The 22,698-nt window shown below is 48.3% G+C and overlaps 1 protein-coding gene across 2 annotated transcripts; it reads right to left on the reverse strand.

The window, feature by feature from the left end:
- Positions 1 to 10,463: 10,463 nt before the first annotated feature.
- On the reverse strand, positions 10,464 to 22,507 carry PMVK (phosphomevalonate kinase). Of its 2 annotated transcripts, XM_049782352.1 has the most exons (5): positions 22,311 to 22,507; positions 20,822 to 20,885; positions 16,089 to 16,241; positions 12,940 to 13,069; positions 10,464 to 10,870 (listed from the first exon to the last, which is right to left on the reverse strand). In XM_049782352.1, the coding sequence occupies exons 1-5, from the start codon at positions 22,403 to 22,405 to the stop codon at positions 10,725 to 10,727; spliced, it is 588 nt and encodes a 195-aa protein (XP_049638309.1). In that variant the 5' UTR covers positions 22,406 to 22,507; the 3' UTR covers positions 10,464 to 10,724. The 2 variants fall into 2 exon arrangements, with proteins under 2 accessions (XP_049638309.1, XP_049638310.1); XM_049782353.1 differs by lacking the exon at positions 22,311 to 22,507 and having other exon boundaries at positions 16,089 to 16,122; positions 20,822 to 20,874.
- Positions 22,508 to 22,698: the final 191 nt, after the last annotated feature.

The following is a 22,698-nucleotide window of genomic DNA, read 5'->3' on the forward strand; positions in this document are numbered from 1 at the left end:
CGGGCAGGGAAGAGCCTCCACATGGCAATTAATTCTTGAGAGGTAGTAAAAGTTCAGGGACATCATAAAACTAAGAAAAGGTATTGGAGGAGACCCTTTGTCAATGATCAAAGTTTCAGCTTCTCTTTGAAAGAAGCACCAGCAGGAACAAAGGCCAAAGAAGACCATCAATTACCCTCAACAGAACAGAAGCCTGCATCATTCTGCTTTCCCTTACTCTCTTCCACTCTCCTTCCCCTTACTGACTCTTCCTCAGTACCTTCAAATAAAACCTCCAAATAAAAACTTCACTGCTGTCTCCTCCTGAAATTATTTTTGTTTTATTTTGCTTTGTTTTCTGGGCCACGTCTGGCAGCGCTCTAGGGTTACTCCTGGCTCTGTGCTCAGAAATCACTCCTGCCAGGCTCAGGAGATCCTATGGGATGCCGGGAATTGAATCAGGAGAAGGCCACATGCAAAGCAAATGCCCTATCTGCTGTGCTATTGCTCCAGTCCCTCCTCCTGAAATTCTTTAATGTGAGGGAAAGTGAGGGGCCTGAAAGGCCTAGGCAAAGTCTAGGTCTGGCCCTCCTTTTCCTGCAAAGAGCAATTACTTATTACTTGCTCCAGCCGGAGTTCACAGCTCCCTGAGAAATTATCTGGGCTGGTGGAGATTAAGTCTTTGCCCCAGGTAGAACAAAGGGATGTCAGGTGTGGCTTGAGGCTGCCTTGCAGAGGCTAACCTAGGATGGACCATGGTTCTATCCCCTGGTGTCCCATATGGTTCCCCAAGCCAGGAGTGATTTCTTTTTCTTTTTCTTTTTTTTCTTTTGGCCTCAGGAGCAATTTCTGAGCACATAGCCAGGAGTGACCCCTGAGCATCACTGGGTGTGACCCTCCCCCAAAAAAAGAATTGTTCTGAATAGAGTGAAGACCAGTTATTCTAACACCCTATGATGCCCAAGGGTTACTCCTGACTTTTAACTCTACAATACTCCTGGCAATGTTCAGGGGACCATATGGAATGTCAGGGATCAAACCCAAGTCAGATGCATGCAAGGCAAGCACCCTACCTGCTGTATTATCTCTACAGTCCCTAATCAAATCAAATTAATTGGTGTAAAATCAACCCACGTGCCTTTATCTCAACCCCAGATGAACAAGTCTGAATCAGGGTCACCCATGAAATAATCCAAACCAGGCTGAGGGTGAAACACATGTAGCCTAGCAGTCTGCTACCTCATATGAAGGAGAGCCAGCTGTCTGCCAGATTGCCATTTTTATTGAATACAAAGACCATCCCTGGTGGGACAGAAAGAACAGATAGCTCAGGCTATCCAGAGCCAGTCCCATCCAGGTTTACAAGTAAGACAATCTGGGCCGGCGAGGTGGCGCTAGAGGCAAGGTGTCTGCCTTGTAAGCGCTAGCCAAGGAAAGGACCACGGTTCGATCCCCCGGTGTCCCATATGGTCTGCCCAAGCCAGGGGCAATTTCTGAGTGTGTAGCCAGAAATAACCCCTGAGCATCAAACGGGTGTGACCCGAAAAACCAAAAAAAAAAAACAAAAAACAAAAAAACAAGTAAGACAATCTCTGTTTTGGGGTAAATCCAAGTTGTAAACAACGTACAAAGGAACCAGGGATGATCTTCGTTTTAGGTAAAATAAGGTGTAACCTTGGGGCCAGAGTGGTGGCACAGTCAATAGGAAGTGTATTTGCCTTGCATGAGCTAACCTAGGATGGACCGCAGTTTGATCCCCCGGCGTCCCATATGGTCCCCTAAGCCAGAGGTGATTTCTTTTTTTGTTTTGTTTTGTTTTTGTTTTTGTTCTTGGGCCACACCCATTTGACGCTCAGGGGTTACTCCTGGCTATGCACTCAGAAATCGCTCCTGGCTTAGGGGGACCATATGGGACACCGGGGGATCGAACCGCGGTCCGTCCTATGCTAGCGCTGGCAAGGCAGACACCTTATCTCTAGCACCACCTTCCCGGCCTCCAGAGATGATTTCTGAGTACATAGCCAGGAGTAACCTCTGATAGTCACCAGGTGTGGCCCTAAGAGCAAAAAAATGAATAAAAATAAAAATAAGGTGTAACCTAACAAATGAGTAATTTTGTAAAGACAGGAAACTTTATTTTATGGAAAATTGAATTATAATTTATGAGTAATATGTCTTTTCTGGTTCACTTTTTGTTTTTGTTCGCTCATTTGGGGGCTTCTCAAACAGTGCTCAGGGGCTGCTGGGGGTTATTCCAGGGATACATGGACAATAAAATAGTTCAACACTGGGGTCCCAGGAGGTAGAGCTGAAGTTCTGTATTACCCTGGGTCACCATACACACAGCAGTGCTCAGGGCCTTCAGGGCTACACCCACTGATGTCAGGGTTATGCCAAGCATATGCACATCTATCCCTAATATTCGCTTTTGATACTTATCCTTTCTCTCTGGTTCATTAATGGATCTTGACATGCGTAAGAATAAATTCAATCCATCTGCATTCAAGCTTGCCAACTTAAGAGTTATGCATTTTTCATTTTTTACACTTATAAAGATATATTTGGCACTTAGGAGATTAGAACATATTTTATTTCATTTTTTTTAGCACTTATAAATTTGGGGGAAGGGCACACCTGATAGTGCTCATGAACCATTCCTGCCAGGCTCCAAGGACTCTATGTGGTACCAGGGATGGACTCGGTTTGACCAAAATTCCAGGCAAGTGCCTTCTCTTCGGATCCTACAATCTTTTTTTTGCGGGGGGAAGGTGTCATATCTGGTGGCACGCAGGGGTTACTCCTGGCTTTGCACTCAGAAGTTGCTCCTGGCAGGCTCGGGGGACTATATGGGATGCTGGAATTCGAACCACCATCTATCCTGGGTCGGCTGCTTTCAAAGCAAACTTCCTACCGCTGTGCTATCTCTCTGGCCCAGAATCCTACAATCTTGAACTGTTTTAGAAGTATCTTATAGGGGCTGGAAAGATAGCATGGAGGTAAGGTGTTTGCCTTCATGCAGAAGTATGGTGGTTCGAAACCCAACATCCCTTATGGTCCCCCGAGCCTGCCAGGAGTGATTTCTGAGTGTAGAACCAGGAGGAACCCCTGAGCGCTCCCGGGTGTGACCCAAAAACCAAAAAAAAAAAAAAAAAAAGTATCTTATAGAGATCTCTTGCCCTGCCCTACTAGTAGCCCCAGGTCCATTGGTGTTGCCTCATTCTCTAACTGGATGATAAAAGGACATGCCAAGAACTGCCGCCTATGGCAGACCAGGGGTCTCTCCCAAGCACCCTTCAGAATTCATGTTCAGCCCACCTGCCAACAGAGAGAAGATAACCAGAGTATCTTCTCTAGGGAGTGATGGACTCTCTCAGGAAACCCCAAACACTATCAAGAGAGGGCGCTCTTGCTCTGTGCTTCAGGTTCACAGCTGGCTAGGGCCAATACAGGGCATGGTGCTGGCTATCACGCTGCCCAATCCAGTGTGACCCACTCAATGGGCCACCCATGCCCACAGTCCACCAGCCCTGTAGCCCAGGACAGTCTCAGGTCCCGCCTCTGATCCAAGTATGTCATGACAGTCTACCAGCCCACCTCTCCCCTCCTAATGCCACAAGCATAAGCCCCTGACACTCCACTCATGAGAAATCACAGACCTCCCAATGAATACCTCCAGAGCCAAGAGATGCTTCTCTCCACTAAAGAAGAGTTTGTGAGGCACAGCTCCTGTCCTCAAGAGCTAATGGGAGCAAACAGAAACTTTAGGACAAACAAGTTTCCGGGACATGAGGCCCTTGTGACCTTTGCTGCCCAGAAAAAAATGAAACACTTGCTCCATTCACATGGGAGGTGAGGCCACTCTGGATAACTTGCCTGCAAGAGAGAACCATCTGCCCAATCCCAAAAGAAGCTAGAGTTGCCACCAGTTGGCACAAAACATATTCTCGTGACTTGTAACATTTCTATTAGGTTTTCTTTCATCATTAATGGAATCTTCCACAATCAAAAGATCTGACCCCAGCTCTGATTGGAGCAGCAGAGAGATCGATCCACCTGTGCACAAAAGGGGGGTTGAGGGGAAACACTCAGAAGTGCCCCACATCCAGGTGAACTCATCCAGGAGGAGGAAAGCGAAGGTGGAGGTGAGGACCTGGGAACAGCGCTTCCTGGCTGAGTTGGCTTCAGTTGTAGAAAGGGCAGGAGAGAGGGTAGGTGTGTGATAAACCCATGCAGGCAACTGGGCATCATAAGAGCTGGGTGCGCCATGGCCCAGGTGGGTGAACGACTTGCTTAGAGCAGTTTTGGCAGCAGCCAGAATAGATAGAGGATAGAGGTCAGTCCTGGCATGTGGCGGGAAGACAGGCCACACTGGCTATGAGAGCTCAACCAAGAAGGCACAGGGGACAGTGGGAGCAGTGAGAAATCTAAGGCAAAGGACTAAAGACACTGCCATCCCGGGAGGGACAGGATCCTTAGAGGTGTTTGCTTTGAGGGGGGGTAGCACATAGGAGGGAGGAACCAGCAGAGAGCAAAAGCCAGGAAAAAAAGAAGTCAGAATGGAGGGAAATGGGGGGCCAGAGAGATAGCACAACGGTAGGATGTTTGCCTTGCACACAGCTAAACAGATGGTGATTCGAATCCTGGCATCCCATATGGTCCCCCGAGCCATCATCTATTTCCAAAATGGGGCTGGTGGGACCGGAGAGATAGCACAGCAGTAGGGCATTTGCTTTGCCTTGCACAGACCTGGGTTCGATTCCTGGCATCCCCATCTGGTCCCCTGAGCCTGCCTGGAGTAATTTTTTTTTTTTTTTTTTGGTTTCTGGGTCACACCCGGCAGCACTCAGGGGTTCCTCCTGGCTCTACACTCAGAAATGGTTCCTGGCAGGCTCAGGGGACCATATGGGATGCCGGGATTTGAACCATCGTCCTTCTGCATGCAAGGCAAATGCCCTACCTCCATGATATCTCTCAGGCCCTGCCAGGAGCAATTTCTGAGCGCAAAGCCAGGACTAACCTCTGAGCACCACTGGGTGTGACCCAAAAAACAAAAAGAAAAAGGAGAATGGAGGAGAAAGAGTCTGGTCAAGATAGTGGTAATAGGGCACTGATAACAATTGGTTCAAGTTCAGGAAGGTTGGGAGCAGATCACCAGATGCTTGTCCAGGGTTGGGCTACAGACATGGACCCACCTGAGGCATGTAGCAAGAGCACATGCCAGCAGCCACAGAGATAATATTCTGTAGGCAGAACCAAAGGCGGGGGAGAGATGCCCCTGCTAGGGGGCATTCAGAGGCTGGGAAATGGGCCACTGGCTAAAGCGTCTACCTGTAGGTGTGAGGTCAAGACCTTGGTCCCACAAGTGCACAAGCCACTTCTGGAGTAGTAACTTCTGGAGCACTCTTGCCTTGTGTTTGCACATGTGATTACCACATAGGTGTGTGTTAAAACACTGGGGCCTACACAGCCCGGCCGAGGATTTCCAAGAGTGATCCCTGGACCAACCCTGGAACACCGACTCCCTCCCAATAAAATAACCTGGAAATATGATAGGACTGTGACTCTGTGCTAGAGTGTGGCCCTTACATGTGACAGGCTCTGAGTTCCAATCTGGGACATGCAAAAATATGTCAAGCAGTAACATATAGGGGCCAGAGAGATAGCATGGAAGTAGGGTGTTTGCCTTGCATGCAGAAGGACAGTGGTTCGAATCCCGGCATCCCATATGGTCTCCCGAGCCTGCCAGGAGCGATTTCTAAGCATAGTGCCAGGAGTAATGCCTAAGCGCTGCCGGGTGTAACCCAAAAAACAAACAAAAAAACAAAACATAAAAACAGCAACATATAAACAACATATAAACAGGGAGATAATATTGGAGCATTGTACAAATGAAACCCTCTCATTAAGAGTAATATTGTAGGGGCCAGAGCAATAGCACAACGGCAGGACATTTGTCTTACATATACCCAACCTGGGACCAACCCAGGTTTGATCCCCAACATCCCATATGGTCCCCTGAGCCTTTAATTTTTTATTTTTTGGGGGGGGGGGGCCACACCGCTGTGCTATCTCTCTGGGCCCGAGCCTTTAATTTTTGAGTGCAGAGTCAGAATAAACCCTGAGGACCACCAAGTAAGGCGGAGCTTCCAAAACAAATAGTAGCAAGAGATAGGAGAGTAGCTAGGGCAATTGCCTTGCTCTCAGCCAACCCAGGTTCAATCCTGAGCTCCACCAGGAATGATCACTGAACAGAATCAGTAGTCCGTCCCAGGCCGGAGAGATAGCATGAAGGTAGGGCATTTGCCTTGCATGCAGAAGGATGATGGTTCAAATTCTGGCATTCCAATGGTCCCCCGAGCCTGCCAGGAGCGATTTCTGAGCGTAGAGCTAGGAGGAACCCCTGAGTGCTGCCAAGTGTGACCCAAACAAAAACCAAAAAAATAAAAAAAGAAAGAAAAGTCCCAATAACTACTGGGTATATGGCTCAAAAATCAAAAGCTGGGGCTGGAGCAATAGCACAGTGGAAAGGGTATTTGCCTTGCACATAGCCAGATAGGTTCAAACCCTGGCATTCCATATGGTCCCCCAAGCCTGCCAGGAGTGATTTCTGAATGCAAAGCCAGGACTAACTCCTGAGCACTGCTGAGTGTGTCCCCCACCCCCCAAAAAGCTGAAATTATATAAGATTAAGGCAATGAAAGCTTCAAGTTTGGCTAGTAATATTTTTATTTTAGCTCTTTTGAAGGCTATTTTATTTATTTAGTATAAAGCAAGCCTTTATATTTTGAAACTTAGAAAGATACGGGGAGAGGACGAATGTACTCAGCAGAGAGTACAGGCTTGAAGAGCAAGTGCAGAGGCTGTATTTTAAATTCCTAACATGGAGGCCGGAGTGATAGCACAGTGGGGAGGGCGAACACCAATCTGGGTTCAATCCCTGGCATCCCATATGGTTCTCTGAGCACTCGCCAGGAATGAGCTCTGAGTGCAGAGTCAGGAGTAACCCTGAGCACCGCCAGGAGTGGTCCAAAAACAAATAAACAAAACATTCCTAACACGACAGCTAATGTGCGGTGGACATTCAGTCATCACTGCTTGTCCTACATCACCACCCTGTGAGGTGTCCTGCCACTCGCTGCACTGGGGACAGAGATGATCCAAGTACAATCCCTGATTTTGCATATATTCACATGTCCTTTTCTCAAGGAGTACTTAATCTAGAAAAGGAGAAGGGATATAGGTAGATGGAGAGGAGAATAAAGTTGGTGCCACAGAGGGTCCCATGGTGCCTCAAGGGAAGGAGAAAGGTCAGTCACTCGACTGACTCATCAGATATGGCCACTACTGCTTCAAGAGGTACCCCTGGGGATGTTGCTCATACTTTACACAACTCGTTACACCATACACACACACACACACACACACTCACTCACTCACACTCGGCTGCCTGAAGACACACTCCTGCAGATGCTTAGATAATTCCAGTCCTAGAGTCAAAGAGAGAGAACAGCAGGTAAGGCACTTGCCTTGCACAAGGCTGACCTTGGTTCAATCCCTGGCACCCCATGTGATTCCCAAGGTTCCCAAGGTCAACCAGGAATACCTGAGAGCAGAGCCAGGAGTAACCCCTGAACCATTGAATTTGCCCTAAAAGCCAAAAAATGAATTATTCCAGTTCTGAAAGCCACCAAAAACCACTGTAGCCATAGGAGCTGAATTATTTGGAGTCACAGGCAAAACTCTAGGGTATGTGTTAAGCCACTGGGGGAGGGAACAATCCCCTCACCTGTAGCCCCAAAAGTCTTGGCACTAAAAAAATAAAGTCTCAGCACTGAAAAAAATCTTATCCTGGGTGCAAGCCAATAGGCCCACAATGGGGGGGGGGGGGGAGGGTGAGAGTGGGTCCCACATGGACTTATCCCAAAACCTCACTGAGGCCTGTTTGAAGTATACATGTTCCTTGTTGGCATTCATCATGGGCCCTTAAAGTTCAGCCTGAGGCCAGCCCTGACCCAGCCATCAGGAATCACCATCTAGTGAGATAGAAGCTGTAGCCTGATTCTGTGGAATGTGTGGCTGTCAGAAATTTGTTGGGAGGGGGCCGGAGAGATAGCATGGAGGTAGGGTATTTGCCTTGCATGCAGAAAGACGGTGGTTCAAATTCCAGCATCCCATATCATCCCCCAAGCCTGCCAGGAGCGATTTCTGAGTGTAGATCCAGGAGTGGCCCCTGAGCGCTGCTGGGTGTGGCCCAAAAACCAAAAAAAAAAAAAAAAAAGAAAAGAAAAGAACTTTGTGGGGAAGGCAGCACCAGTGAAGAAGAGATTTGGGCAGGACCCTGCAAAGGTCAGTCTGGGTCACAGTGCGATAAAGGTCACTCCCTATGACAGAATCTGCAGGAGGGATGCGGAGCCTGGGACCCTGTGCCACACTCCAAAGCAGAGAGCATAAGGGGGCTCAGTCAGGAGTGTGACAGCAGTGCCTATAAGGAAATAGAGAGGGAGATAGAGAGAGAACAATGTTTGACCCAGAGGCAGGCTTGGGGAGAGGGAAACTGAGCACACTGGTGGTGAGAAATGAGCACTGGTGAAGGAATGGGTGTTGGAGATTATATGGCCAAAACACACCAATGAACAATTTTATTTATAACTACATATCTCACAGAATTTTTTTTTTCAATTTTTCAATTGAATATAAAAATAGGGGCCAGAGCTATTATAGCACAGAGGGTAGGATATTTGCCTTGCACGCAGTCCACCGAGTTCAATCCCCAGCATTCCATATGGTCCTCCGAGCCTGGCAGAAGGAATTTCTGAGCGAAGAGCCAGGAGTAACCCCTGAGTGCCAACAGGTGTGGCTCACAAAAAATTTTTTTAAATACTAGGGAGGGGTTGGATTGGTGGTGCAAGCAGTAGAGTAAACCTTGCATGCACTAACCTAATACAGACTGCAGTTTGATCCCCCTGCGTCCCATCTGGTCCCCCAAGCCAGAAGCGATTTCTGAGCACATAGTTAGGAGTAACCCCTGAGCGTCACTGGGTATGGTCCAAAAACCAAAAAATAAATAAATTAAATAAAATACTAGGGAAAATTTTTAATTAAAATACTAAGGGAAAAATAGGGGCTGGTGAGGTGGCGCTAGAGGTAAGGTATCTGGCTAGCCAAGGAAGGACTGCGGTTCGATTCCCCAGCGTCCCATATGGTCCCCCCAAGCTAGGGGCAATTTCTGAGTGTTTAGCCAGGAGTAACCCCTGAGCATCAAATGGGTGTGGCCCAAAAAAACAAACAAAAAAAATTACTAAGGCAAAAATAAAAGAGACGTGTATGGGGCAGAGCAATAGTACAGCAGGTAGGGTGTTTGCCTTGTATTTAGCCAACATGAGTTCTATCCCCGGCATCTTATATGGTCTCCTGAACATTGACAGGAGTGATTACCTAAGTGCAGAGCCAGAAATAACCCTGAGCACTACCAGTGTTGTTCAGAAACCAAAATTAAAAAGAATTGTGGTAGCCTCTGTGCCATCAGAGCCCTACTGTGAGACCCACCCTTGAGCCCTGAGAAAATCTTCGTGCTTCTCCAAATTTCTGGCATCTGCTACAGAGCTAGCAGAAAGCATAAGACTTATTCCACAGGGAAATCCTGAAGAAACATAAAAATCTTTAAGGTTCTATAAATAAATGGGAGAAAAACCACGGAGAGGGGACAGTGAAGAAGATACTTGCCAAGCATATGACTGACAGCATCACACTGGGGCCCCTGATCCCCACCAGATATATGTACCTAAGTACCACCAGGTATGGCCCCAAAACAGAAAAAGAAAAGGGTGGGGGGACACTGGGCAATAGTACAGCAGAAAGGGCATTTGCCTCCAACATGGTTGACCCATATTCTATCCCTGATATTCCATATGTTCCCCTGAACACAACTATGAGTGATTCTGAGTGCAGAGCTAGGAGTAATCCCTCAACATTTCTTGGTGAGGCCTCTAAAAGATAGAAAAGAGGGCCCGGAGAGATAGCACAGAGGTGTTTGCCTTGTAAGCAGCCGATCCAGGACCAAAGGTGGTTGGTTCGAATCCCGGTGTCCCATATGGTCCCCCATGCCTGCCAGGAGCTATTTCTGAGCAGACAGCCAGGAGTAACCCCTTGAGCCCCGCCGGGTGTGACCAAAAAAACAAAAAACAAAACAAAACAAAAAAAAGATAGAAAGGAGAGAGGCAAGCCCCTTTGACAAGGCTATGGACAGCACCATGATAGGACCCTGCAAGGAGCACACAAGGGGGATTCAGAGCTGTCCTGACATCTCAGTCACTTTGAACTCTTGGACTCTCTTAGAGTCAAGTCCTAAAAGAACTCCTAACCCCCACATCATTTCCCCAAGCAGATACAAGCAGGCCAGAACCCAGGGGGAACAGAAGGGCTCAGCCCAGTCCACGGAGCCCCACACAGCAGCACTGGTGTCCAGGAAATGCCACTGCCCGGTCTTGAGTGTGTCCAGGTTTATTAGCACCCACACTGGAAGTTGAGCTCATAGCCAGAACAGGGGAGAGAAGGCAGCCAGGCGAGTCCCCTCAGGCCCAGCTTGACCAACACCATCTGTGCTAGAGCAATCACAGTCTTCTTCATAGTCTTCTGATTAGTACTTGTCAGATGTTGTCTGCTAGCCCCCTGAGTTCAGAGTCAGGCCTCTTAACCGCACCCCAACTCGGCCAGCTTCCACCACCTCTCCTGCTGCCCTGTGGATCTTAGGACTCCACGATCACACGCTGGACAAATTCCGTCAAGTGCCTCAGCTGTTCCTCCAGGTGCTGCTCGTCCCCATGGTTCTCGATGACCCAGTCGAAGGTCCCAAAGTTGTCCAGGCCACATTCTGATTCGGCGTCATCTACCCCTGAGGAGAGAGAAGATGGCGTCAGGCCTGGCTCCCCCTCTGGGTGGGCATACTTCCCCTACACCCTGAAATAGAGCAGCCTGAGACCCCTCCCAAAGTGGGGCAGATTTAGCTCTTCCCTTGCCACACTGCTTCCCAGGGGTGAAGTGGGCTAACAGAACCCTAGCTTCTTAAAAGGAGATCACAAAATTAAAGGTGGGAGGTCCCCAAAGAGTGAAATTTCATCAAAGAGCAACAACTAATAAATTTAGGGACTGGAGAGACAGGACCCTGGGTAGGACACTTGCCTTGTTTGCTGCTAACCTGGGTTTGATCTCCAGAACCTTACAGGGTTACCCAAACTCTGTCATGAGTGATCCCTGAGTGCAGAAGCTGGAGTAAACACTGCTGGATGAGGGCCCCCAAAATGGTAGTGAATTCAAACTCAAGAGTGTGGGGAGGGGGCCGGAGAGATAGGATGGAAGTAAGGCATTTGCCTTGCATGCAGAAGGACGGTTGTTCGAATCCCAACATCCCATATGGTCTCCCGAGTCTGCCACGAGCAATTTCTGAGCATAGAGCCAGGAGGAACCCCTGAGCTCTAACAGGTATGACCCAAAAACCAAAAAATAAAGAGTGTGGGGAATCAGAGGCATTTCTGGTGCTAGTTATACTTAAGTGGAAAGGGGTACGAGTGGCAAATGTTTAAGCAGCATTGCTCAGAACTGGAGCTCATCACTTCTTCAACACCTAATGACCAGGAGGGGTTCACCAGTCAGCTACCAACCACCACAAAGCTGGACCCATGGACAGTCCTCACAGGCACTGAATTTCATCTAATGTGAGGCCAGATGTGTGGGTGTCAATCCCTTAAGCTCTGAGTCAGTCCTAGAGCAGGAAGCATTCTCCTCCCACCAGACCCGCAACAGCAGTGCACAACTGGTAGGTTTGTGGGAACTGGAAAGCAGTGACTAAGGGGTATAAAGCATTTCCCATTGGCCTGGCCTCTGAGGAAGCGGAGGTACCCTGGCAAGAAGAGGCCAAAGAGAGAGGCTTTAGGGGCCAGAGAGAAAGCACAGTGGTAGGGTGTTTGCCTGGTAGGGTGTGGCCCAAAAACCCAAAAAAAAAAAGAAAAAAAGGGCCGGGTGGTGGCGCTAGAGGTAAGGTGCCTGCCTCGCCTGCGCTAGCCTTGGACGGACCGCGGTTCGATCTCCCGGTGTCCCATATGGTCCCCCAAGCCAGGAGGGACTTCTGAGCGCATAGCCAGGAGTAACCCCTGAGCGTCACCGGGTGTGGCCCAAAAACCAAAAAAAAAAAAAAAAAAACAAAACAAACAAACAAACAAACAAAAAAAACAAAGAAAAAAGAAAAAAAATGAAAAGAAAAATCCAGAACATCTACATCTACATGGTGCCGGAGAAAGCACAAAGGTAGGGCATTTGCCTTGCATGCAGCCTATTCAGAACGGATGGTGGTTCAAATCCCGGCATCCCATATGGTCCCCCGTGCCTGCCAGGAGCAATTTCTGAGCGCAGAGCCAGAAGTAACCCCTGAGCACCGCCAGGTGTGACCCCAAAACAAAAACAAACAAACAAAACCCACAAAGAGAGGCGATAACCACTGGGTCAGGGCTCTGAGTCAACTGTGTTTCTCCTGGCCACACAGTGGCCCCTCTAAACAGGCACCAGATGCACCCACATATTCTGGCACACATAAGCACCTGCAAACATCTGCACTAGTATACATACATGCTCACATGCCAGGATACATGTACCCACGTGGGTACTTGCCCACCCACTGTGGCCCACATATACACATAGGCTGGGGACGTCAATCCAATTGCCAGGCTAGAAAACACAGGTGAGGTTCAGAGACCATACGTTGGATCCCTGCTGGAGGTCAGGAAACCCAATGGCTAGAGAGCCTAGCCCAGATCAGGGGAACAGGTCAAGGTCATGGGGAACCCTGATCACCAACTCAGTGCCAGGTCTAAGTCTCTCTATGGTTGCATAGCACCCCACTATGGCCCTGAAGCATGCACAGAAAGGAACCTTGTAGCCCTGCTTGGGGTTGAGGTGCAGAGGTCACACCTGGCGTGAATACCCAGCCTCGCTGCTGCCGGCTCTTCTCAGTCGCCACCACTCGCACAGTCTGTGTCAGTGGCCCATAGGCCTCCAGGAACCACTGGATGTCTGATAACCTCCGTGCGTCACTCACCAGCTGTGGGAGGAACACAGACAACAGGTAAGCAATGCAAAGTATAAGGAACAAAGGCTAGACATAAGGTGGGCTGGAGAGAAAGGTCAGGTTTTTTTTGTTTCTCTGGATTTCTTGTTCTGTTTTTTGGGCCACCCCCAGCAGCACTTAAAGGTTACTCCTATCTTTGCACTCAGAAATCACTCCTGGCAGGCTCGAGGGACCATATAGGATGCCAAGGGTCAAACCTGAGTCAGCTACGTGCCAGGCATATGCCCTACCCACTGTGCTATTGCTCCAGCCTCTCTTGTACCCAACTATAAGCATGAGATTTCACACCACAACTAAATAGAAAAATGGATGGAAAGGGGATCAAAGCAATATAGGAGGTAAGGCTCTTGCTTTGCATCAGCTAACTTAAATTTAATCCCCAACTCCCCACATGACCCCCCAAACCTGCCAGGAATGATCCATGCGTGAAGAACCAGGAGTAAGCCCTGACACTACCAGATGTGTCCCCCCATAGCCAATCAATCAGTCAATCAATAAATAAATATGAGTAGCCAGGAAGAGAACCTAGGGCATTGGTGGAGGGAAATTGACACTAATGGTGGAATTGGTGCTGAAACACTGTATGTCTAAAACTCTATTAACAGGGGCCAGAGCGGTGGCGCTACTGGTAAGGCGTCTGTCTGGCTTGCATGCGCTAACCTAGGACGGACCACAGTTGGATCCCTCGGTGTCCCATATGTCCCTCCAAGCCAGGGGCAATTTCTGAGCACATAGCCAGGAGTAACCCCTGAGCATCACTGGGTGTGGCCCAAAACAAACAAACAAAAACAAAAAACAAAAAACTCTATTATCAACAACTTTGATAATCATGGTACCTTAATTTAAAATAAATTAACAAAACATGGGGCCGGCAAGGTGGCGCTAGAGGTAAGGTGTCTGCCTTGCAAGCGCTAGCCAAGGAAGGACTGTGGTTCGATCTCCCGGCGTCCCATATGGTCCCCCCAAGCCAGGGGCAATTTCTGAGCGTTTAGCCAGGAGTAACTCCTGAGCATCAAACAGGTGTGGCCGAAAACAAACAAACAAACAAACAAACAAATTAACAAAACAGCTTTCACATCAGTAAAAATAAATAAATAAGACTTGGATTTTCAAGAAGGCTTCCCTTTAAAAAAAAAAGAAGGCTTCCCTGGAGAGATGTCATCTTGGCAAACCTGGGCAGGATAAGAATGGGGAGCCAGGGCCTGAAAAATAACTGAATAGGGGGCCAGAGAGATAGCATGGAGGTATAGCAGATAGCAAAAGGATGGTGGTTTGAATTCCGGCATCCCATATGATCCCCTGTGCCTGCCAGGGGCAATTTCTGAGTGTAGAGCCAGGAGTAACCCCTGAGTGCTGCCGGATGTGACCCAATAAATAAATAAATAAATAAATAAATAAATAAATAAATAAATAAATAAATAAATAAATAACTGGATAAAAATTACATGCAGGAGCCTAAGGTTCAATCCCCGGCACTGAATGATTCCCTTGAATATCAATAGAAGTGATATCTGAGCATTGATAACCTCCAGGTTTGACCCAAAATAACAAAATAAAAACAAGAAAGAAATCGGGGCCAGGCGGTGGCGCTAGAGGTAAGGTGTCTGCCTTGCCAGCGCTAGACTAGGACGGACTGCTGTTCGATCCCCCGGTGTCCCATATGGTCCCCCAAGCCAGGAGCAACTTCTGAGCGCATAGCCAGGAGTAACCCCTGAGTGTCACCGGGTGTGGCCCAAAAACCAAAAAAAAAAAAAACAAAAAAAAAAACAAGAAAGAAATCCCAGGCAAGCTGACTTCAGAAGACATCCAGAGACCCTGACTCCAGAAGAATCGCTCAGTCTACCTGAGGATCTGAGAGAAGACTGCAGCTTCAGGAACATGGATGCTCAAAGAGGAGCAACAAGTAGACCACAGAAGGTCATGTGAGGGTGTTTAATTTGGTTCCCAAGCAGTAAGACAAAGATGTAGCAGTCAGGAGAAATGAAGTCATGAAATTTTCCTATACATGGATGTACATGTTATCTATTATGCTGAGTGAAATAAGTCAGAGGGAGAGAGATAGAATAGTCTCCCTCATCTATGGGTTTTAAGAAAAATAAAAGACATTTTTGCAATAATCTTCAGAGACAAAGAGAGAAGGGCTGGAGTTCATGATATGAAGCTCACCACAAAGAATGGTGAGTGCAGTTAGAGAAATAACTACATTGAGAACTACCATAACAATGTGAATGAATGAGAGAAGTGGAAAGCCTGTCTAGAGTACAGGTGGGGTGGGGAGGAGGGAGATTTGGGACACTGGTGATGGGAATGTTGCACTGGTGAAGGGGGGTGTTCTTTACATGACTGAAACCCAACTACAGTCATATTTGAAATCAAGGTGTTTAAATAAAGATATTAATAAAAAAAATAGAATGAGAGAAATAGAATGTCTGTCCTGAAGACATGTAGGGGGTGGGGGAAGAGGGGGGTTGGGGATGGGAATGTTGCACTGGTGAAGGAGGGTGGTCGTTTTATGACTAAAACCCAACTACAAACATGTTTGTAGGGGCTGGAGAGATAGCATGGAGGTAAGGCGTTTGCCTTTCATGCAAGAGGTCATCGGTTCGAATCCCAGCGTCCCATATGGTCCCCTGTGCCTGCCAGGAGCAATTTCTGAGCATGGAGCCAGGAGTAACCCCTGAGCACTGCCGGGTGTGACCCAAAAACCACAAAAAAAAAAAAAAAAAAAAAAAAAAAAACCATGTTTGTAATCATGGAGCTTAAATAAATTATTTAAAAAAAAAAGAGAGAAAGATGCTAAATGAAGGAGTGGCTTCACCATGGCTACTGAGTGGTGAATGCATGTGAAAGGAGGCAGAACAAGAACCAGGATCCATGTGGGAGCTATGATGACCAGCTAGGTATAGGGATGGTAGCTGCGGACGTAGACATAGGCCACCGAGGTGAACCCACATGGCAGGGGAGAGGGTTATCTCTGCTCTTGCAGACTTACCCACACAGGCTGGGAGATGCCTTCCACCACCTTCCTGCAGAAGAAGCCAGGGTCAGCCTGCCGTTTCTCTTCTCCCCAGCGGATCATATCCTGCCGGTACGTCTCCTTGTAGGTGGTAGCATCCAGAAGTCTCTGGAAATCCAAGTTGTGCTCCTGCCAGGGGCATAGTCCATCAGTAACCCACCTCTCCTAGGACAGACTCCTGTCCACCCCCTGTACTCCCCAGTAGGAAAAATGAAGCCTCAGTGTTCCCCGGGTCAAAGGCCTCTGTAGAGGACAGAGAAGAAACAAAGAAATTCCAGACCAACATATGGAAAGGTCTAGGGAAACCCAGAAACTGTTCCAGTCTACCCTTCATTTGTGTGACACATATCTTCTTCCCTTTGAACAAGGCTTCCCAGTTACCTATATTTTTCATACCATAAGATGCACTCCCCCCACCAAATATGGGGTTCGGAGGCTAGAGTGTAGCACAGTGGTAGGGCATTTGCCTTGCACACAGCTGACCCAGGAAGGATGCTGGGTATGGCAAAAAAAAAAATGGGGGAAGTGTTATGCACCCTTTATTGCACGGACATACCACATAGTACAAGCAATCAGGTTAGTGCACTTTCACCTTCACATATAGAGCTTTCATTTAAGACTATTTGATCACTGCTCTACCTTTTATTTTTTCTTGTTTTCCTAAAAATTATGTGCATCTATGGTTGGGTGCATCTTTTTTTTTTTCTTTTATTTTGGGGGGGGGCACACCCGGTAACGCTCAGGGGTTACTCCTGGCTATGCGCTCAGAAGTTGCTCCTGGCTTGGGGGACCATATGGGACACCAGGGGATCGAACCGAGGTCCGTCCAAGGCTAGCGCAGGCAAGGCAGGCACCTTACCTTTAGCGCCACTGCCCGGCCCCTGGTGGTGCATCTTATAGAGCAAAAAATATGGTACTTCTGGTGTCAACAAATTCAGAACGTAATTAGGTACTTGCAATTCAGGTACTTGCAACTTGCATTGCTGAGCATAGACCCAACTTTCTTTCTTTTTTTTTTTTTTTTTTTTTTTTTGGTTTTTGGTTTTTGGGCCACACCCACCCGGTGTTGCTCAGGGGTTACTCCTGGCTGTCTGCTCAGAAATAGCTCCTGGCAGGCATGGGAGACCATATGGGACACCGGGATTCTAACTAACCACCTTTGGTCCTGGATCGGCTGCTTGCAAGGCAAACGCCACTGTGCTATCTCTCCGGGCCCAGACCCAACTTTCAACCAAAGGGGGAGATCAGAAAACTCTGCACCCCATGTCTTCCCTGTATTGCTTATTCCAGGGACTTAGCTTCCACCCTCATATTTCCTGTTTCCAAACTCCTTCTCCAAGCTCCTGGCAGCAATGCCAAAGTATCCCTTTTCTTGGTACCAGGCACTCCTAGGAACCCCACCAAGTGCATTCTGGGGCTTCACTTGGGACAGTCACAGCAGATTGAAGCGCACCAGCCAGCTCCCTTGGTTCTCAACAGATCTTGAACTTGGTTGGTGTTTTTTTTTTTGGGGGGGGGGTCACATCTGGCAGTGCTCAGGGGCTACTCCTGGCTCTATGCTCAGAAATCGCCCCCCGGCAGGCTCGGGGACTACATGGGATGCCAGAATTCAAATCACTATCCTTCTGCATGCAAGACAAATGCACTACTGCTGTGCCATCTTTCCAGCCCCCTGAACTTGATTTCTTTATCTGTAAACTCAGGGTCACTGACCCAGTCAAACAAGTCACCTTCCTACTCCCTTTGTTCAAGAGGTGGTCAGCAGCCACTTCCTTATAAGCTGGCTTCTCAGAGGCCCTCTGCCAACGGGAAAGGGAGTCACCAGGAACATTATGATCCCCTTGTCAGTCATATCACCCAGGGTAACTTCAGAATCAACACAGAAGGGCTGTTATTAAGGGGAAGTTATTCAGGCATTTTGCCTTGCAAGCAGAAAACCCTTGTTCCATTCCCTAAGCAATGACCTAAGGAATTCCCTAAGGTCATTCATTCCCTAAGGAATGACCCCTGAGCATAGGAGCCAGGAGTAAGCCCTGAGTACCACTGGATAGGGCTCCCCAAAAAAACAAAAATAAATGTATAGGAGCTAGTTCAAAGGTCTAGCACATACCAGTTCAAAGGTTTAGTACATGTTTTACATAGACAAGGCCAAGGTTTGATCTCCAGCACTACATGGTCCCTCAAATACTGCCAGCACCAAGTCACAGCAATGCATCAGAAGTAGCTACCGAGCATGACCTGCTGTAGACCAAACACATGAGAAGAGAAAGAGCGAATGAAGAGAGAGCATTGCTAGGCCTGAACACTGGCATATCTGATCTGGTGGGTCAAATACCACAGGGGCCGGAGAGAGAGAATGGAAGTAGGGTGTTTGCCCTGCATGCAGAAGGACAGTGGTTCAAATCCCAGCATCACAGATGGTCCCCCGAGTCTACCAGGAGCAATTTCTGAGTGCAGAGCCAGGAGTAACCCCTGAGCACTGCCAAGTGTGGTCAAAAACAACAACAACAACAACAGCAACAACAAAAACAGGGACCAGAGAGACAATACAGTGTACAGAACACTTGCCTTGCACATAGCCAACCTGGTTCAATCTCTGGCATCACAATAGGGTCTCCTGAGCACCACCTCAAGTGATCCCCGATGCAGATTAAGCCCTGAGCAATGCCAGGTAAGGCACAAAAGGCAATAATAATAGTAACAGCAACAACAACAAAAAAACAATAACAGGAGAACTCTTATCATGCACACATGAGGGTTTGAGTTTAATCTTTGATACCACAAAATAAATCATTTTTTTCCAGGTTCCCCTCCAAAAAATTTTTTTGTTTTTTTGGCCATACCCGGTGACGCTCAAGGATTACTCCTGGCGATTCGCTCAGAAATCGCACCTGGCTTGGGGGACCATATGGGATTCGGGGGGATCGAACGGTGGTCTGTCCTAGGCTGGCAGTGGTCTGTCCTAGGCTGGCGTGTACAAGGCAGACACCTTATGGCTCAAGCCACTGCTCTGGTTCAAGATGTTTTTCTTTGTGTGTGGTTTTATTTATTTATTTATTTACTTTTTGTTGTTGTTGTTTTTTGGGTTACACCCAGCGGTGCTCAGGGGTTACTCCTGGCAGGCATGGGGGGGGGGGGGGATATGGGACACCGGGATTCGAACCAACCACCTTTGGTCCTGGATCAGCTGCTTGCAAGGCAAACGCTGCTGTGCTATCTCTCCGGGCCCAGTTCAAGATGCTTTAATTAAAAAAGTATGTGTTGGTGCTGGAGCAATAGCACAGCAGATAGGGTGTTTACCTTATAAGTAGCTGACCCAGGCTTGATTCCTGGCGTTCCATATGGTCCCCTGAGCCTGCCAGGAGCGATTTCTGAGTACAGAGCTAAGAGTAACCTCTGATCGTTTCTGGGTGTGGCCCCCCAAAAAACAAAAAATAGAATAAAATAAGTATGGGCCAAGACCAGAGCGATAGCAGAACAGAGCAGATAGGATGTTTGGCTTGCATGCTGTCTACCGGGATTCGATCCCCAGCATTCCATATGTTCCCTGAGCCTACAAGGAGTGATTTCTTTTTTTTTCTTTTTTTTGGTTTTTGGGTCGCACCTGGCGGCGCTCAGGGGTTACTCCTGGCATTACGCTCAGAAATCGTTCCTGGCAGGCTCAAGGGACCATATGGGATGCCAGGATTTGAAACACCGTCCTTCTGCATGCAAGACAAATACCTTCCCTCCATGCTATCTCTCTAGCCCCCAGGCATAATTTCTCAGTACAGAGCCAGGAGTAATGCCTGAGTACCTCCAGGTATGGCCCCCCCCCCCCAAAAAAAAAAGTATGGACCATAGAGCCAGAGCCTTAGTACAGCAGGGAGGGCAATTGCCTTGCACACTCTGACCTAGGTTCGATCCCAGGCAGCCCAGATGCTTCTCTGACTACTGCCAGAAGTAATTGCAGAAGTAACTCCTGAGTGCCACCGAGTGTAGCTCAAAATACAAAAATAAAGTAAAAATAAACAATGATGGGCCAAGATGATAGTTTCAGGCAAATATGTTCTTCACACACCGCATGCCTCCTCAAGCACTGATGGAAGCTACTTTTCAACCCCAGCCAGGAACAACTCCTAGGGTGTGGTCCCATATGATGAGGATAATTAAAAGTAGTAAGGGGTAAGGAAGTAGTTCGGTGGTACAGCACATGCTTTGTACACATGAGGCTCTAAAGTTTGAACCTCAGCCCCAAGGCCCCCAGAGCTGGGCCTAAGCACTGATCTAGTCAGCTGGCAGAGTATACCAGATATCTCCCCTCCAAGAAAGAAAGAGAAAAAAAAGAATGCTTAAGACAATGAAATAGAAAAGAATCCCATAGAGGGCCGGAGAAATATTAGAGCATGTAGGGCGCTTGCCTGGCACATGGTCATCCCCAGTTCAATCCCAGCACCTCATATGGTCCCCTGAGCCCACCAGGAGTTGATTCCTTGTATAAATCTAGGAGTAAGCCCTGAGCACTGCTGGAGTGGCCCAAAAACCAAACAATCCCCCAAAAGACACCCACAGAAAACCCAGAGTTGCAAGGACTCAAATCACAGCCAGAGCAACAAAAGACTGGATGCTGACTTTTTTTTTTACAATTACACACACACACACACACACACACACACACACACACACACACACGCGCGCGCGCTCCCAACACACATGCACCACCTACCTACCTGGGCATACTGTTCCTTGAGTGGACCTGAGAGGCGCAGAATGGCAGAGACATCAGCTCCAAGTCTGCGGGAAATGCAACAAGTGCTGAAGCCAGTTAATTACAAGCTCCAGGCCCCAGAAAAAGAGCCGAATTCCATTCATGCTACAGGTCTATGGATCACTGGACCAGCTCTCCATGTCCCTGCTTCTATCTGCTCATTGTACAAAGTAGGTAACAGTGTCTATCCCAACTCCAAAGGCTCACGATGAAGATTCAGGGGCCGGAGCGATGGCACAAGCGGTAAGGCGTTTGCCTTACATATGTGCCAACCTAGGATGGACTGTGGTTCGATCCCTGGGCGTCCCATATGGTCCCCCAAGCCAGGAGTGATTTCTGAGTGCATAGCCAGGAGTAACCCCAGAGCGTCACTGGGTATAGCCCAAAAACAAAACAAACAAACAAAAAAACATAAAGACTCAGGGAGGGGCTGGGGAGAGAGAGAGAGGTGCTTGCTTTTTGCACACAGCTGAGCAGGGTTCATTTCCTAGCATCTCATATAGTTTCCCGATCCACACTAAAAAGGATCTCTGAGGGCAGCCAGGTTTGCCCTCTCCCAAAAAAAGGACCAAAGATGAATTAGGGGGAGTTGTTTTGGGGCTCTGGGATCTTTTCTTGAGGCACCTGGGAGACATATGGTGCAAGGGATGGAAGTCATAATGCCAAGCAACTGCAAAGCTGAATTTGAATCCTGGATCTGTCACTTCCTAGGAATCTAACAACTTTGGTTTTCGCCTTTGTTTTTGTTTTTCATTTTTCGGCTGTTCCTTTTGTCCACCTGTGGTGGACTAATAACAACGCACGCTACTATTTTGAGGGTATAATGAAATCGCATTTATCTAGAATGCCTGGCAAGCAAAACAGGCTCAATAAAGGCAGCTATTGGGGACTGTGAGGGTCGCTGATCTGGTTTAGGCCCTTGGGGACGTGGTCTGGAAATCCTGACACTCTTCTGATAGAAAAACACCCTCCTGGGGGTTACACACACGACACGGCTGCGTAGAAAAAGTCTGGGCAAGGGGCTGGAGAGATAGCACAGAAGTAGGGCATTTGCCTTGCAAGAGGCAGACCTGGGACGGTCCCGGTTCGAATCCCAGCATCCCAGGTGATCCCCCGAGCCTTCCAGGAGCGATTTCTGAGCGCAAATCTAGGAGTAACCCCTGAGTGCCGCCGGGTGTTTCCCAAAAACAAAAACAAAACAAAAATAAAAAGTCTGGGCAATAATAACCTTTTGCTAATGCATGCTGGAGTTAGACCTCCAACTGAAGGAGCTTGGAAAAGTGGCAGCAGCTTCTTCAAAGCTGGGTTTTGAAGTCCCTCTAGAGGGAACCCTGCAGCTTCAGGACCCCCCCCCCCCCATTCCAATGTTCGGTGTCTCACCAACCCAGACCTCCAGGACAGGTACCTTGGGGTCCCCATCCCTCATCTCCTTTCCCCGACCCAAGTTGCACCTGCTCTGGAGCGCATCGGTCACGAAGTCCTTCCCGGATTTCCTCTTCCCGCTGAACAGCAGCACCAGCCGCGGGGTGGCCCCCAGGAGGGCCATGGTGGTCCAGCCGCGCCCCCAAGCCTGGACGGTCCCTGATTAAAAGCCGCGCCTTATAAGCTGCAATTTACAAACAGCTCCAACCATCAGGCCACCAGCATCCGACCTGAAGTGGACGAGACCACTCGTCCAGCAGGGGGGATTCTGCCTCGCCTCCTTCAGAAAAGCGGAGGAAACAGGAACGCATCGCCTGAGCACCACCCGCATTGATAAACGTACAAAAATGTGTGATATCTAAGGAGCTAAAATTTGAAGGAAAGAAGGTAACTTCCCAAGACTGAGCTTTCCTCCAA

This window comes from Suncus etruscus, chromosome 10, assembly GCF_024139225.1.
Source record: "Suncus etruscus isolate mSunEtr1 chromosome 10, mSunEtr1.pri.cur, whole genome shotgun sequence".
In the NCBI taxonomy this organism is placed as follows: Eukaryota; Metazoa; Chordata; class Mammalia; order Eulipotyphla; family Soricidae; genus Suncus; species Suncus etruscus.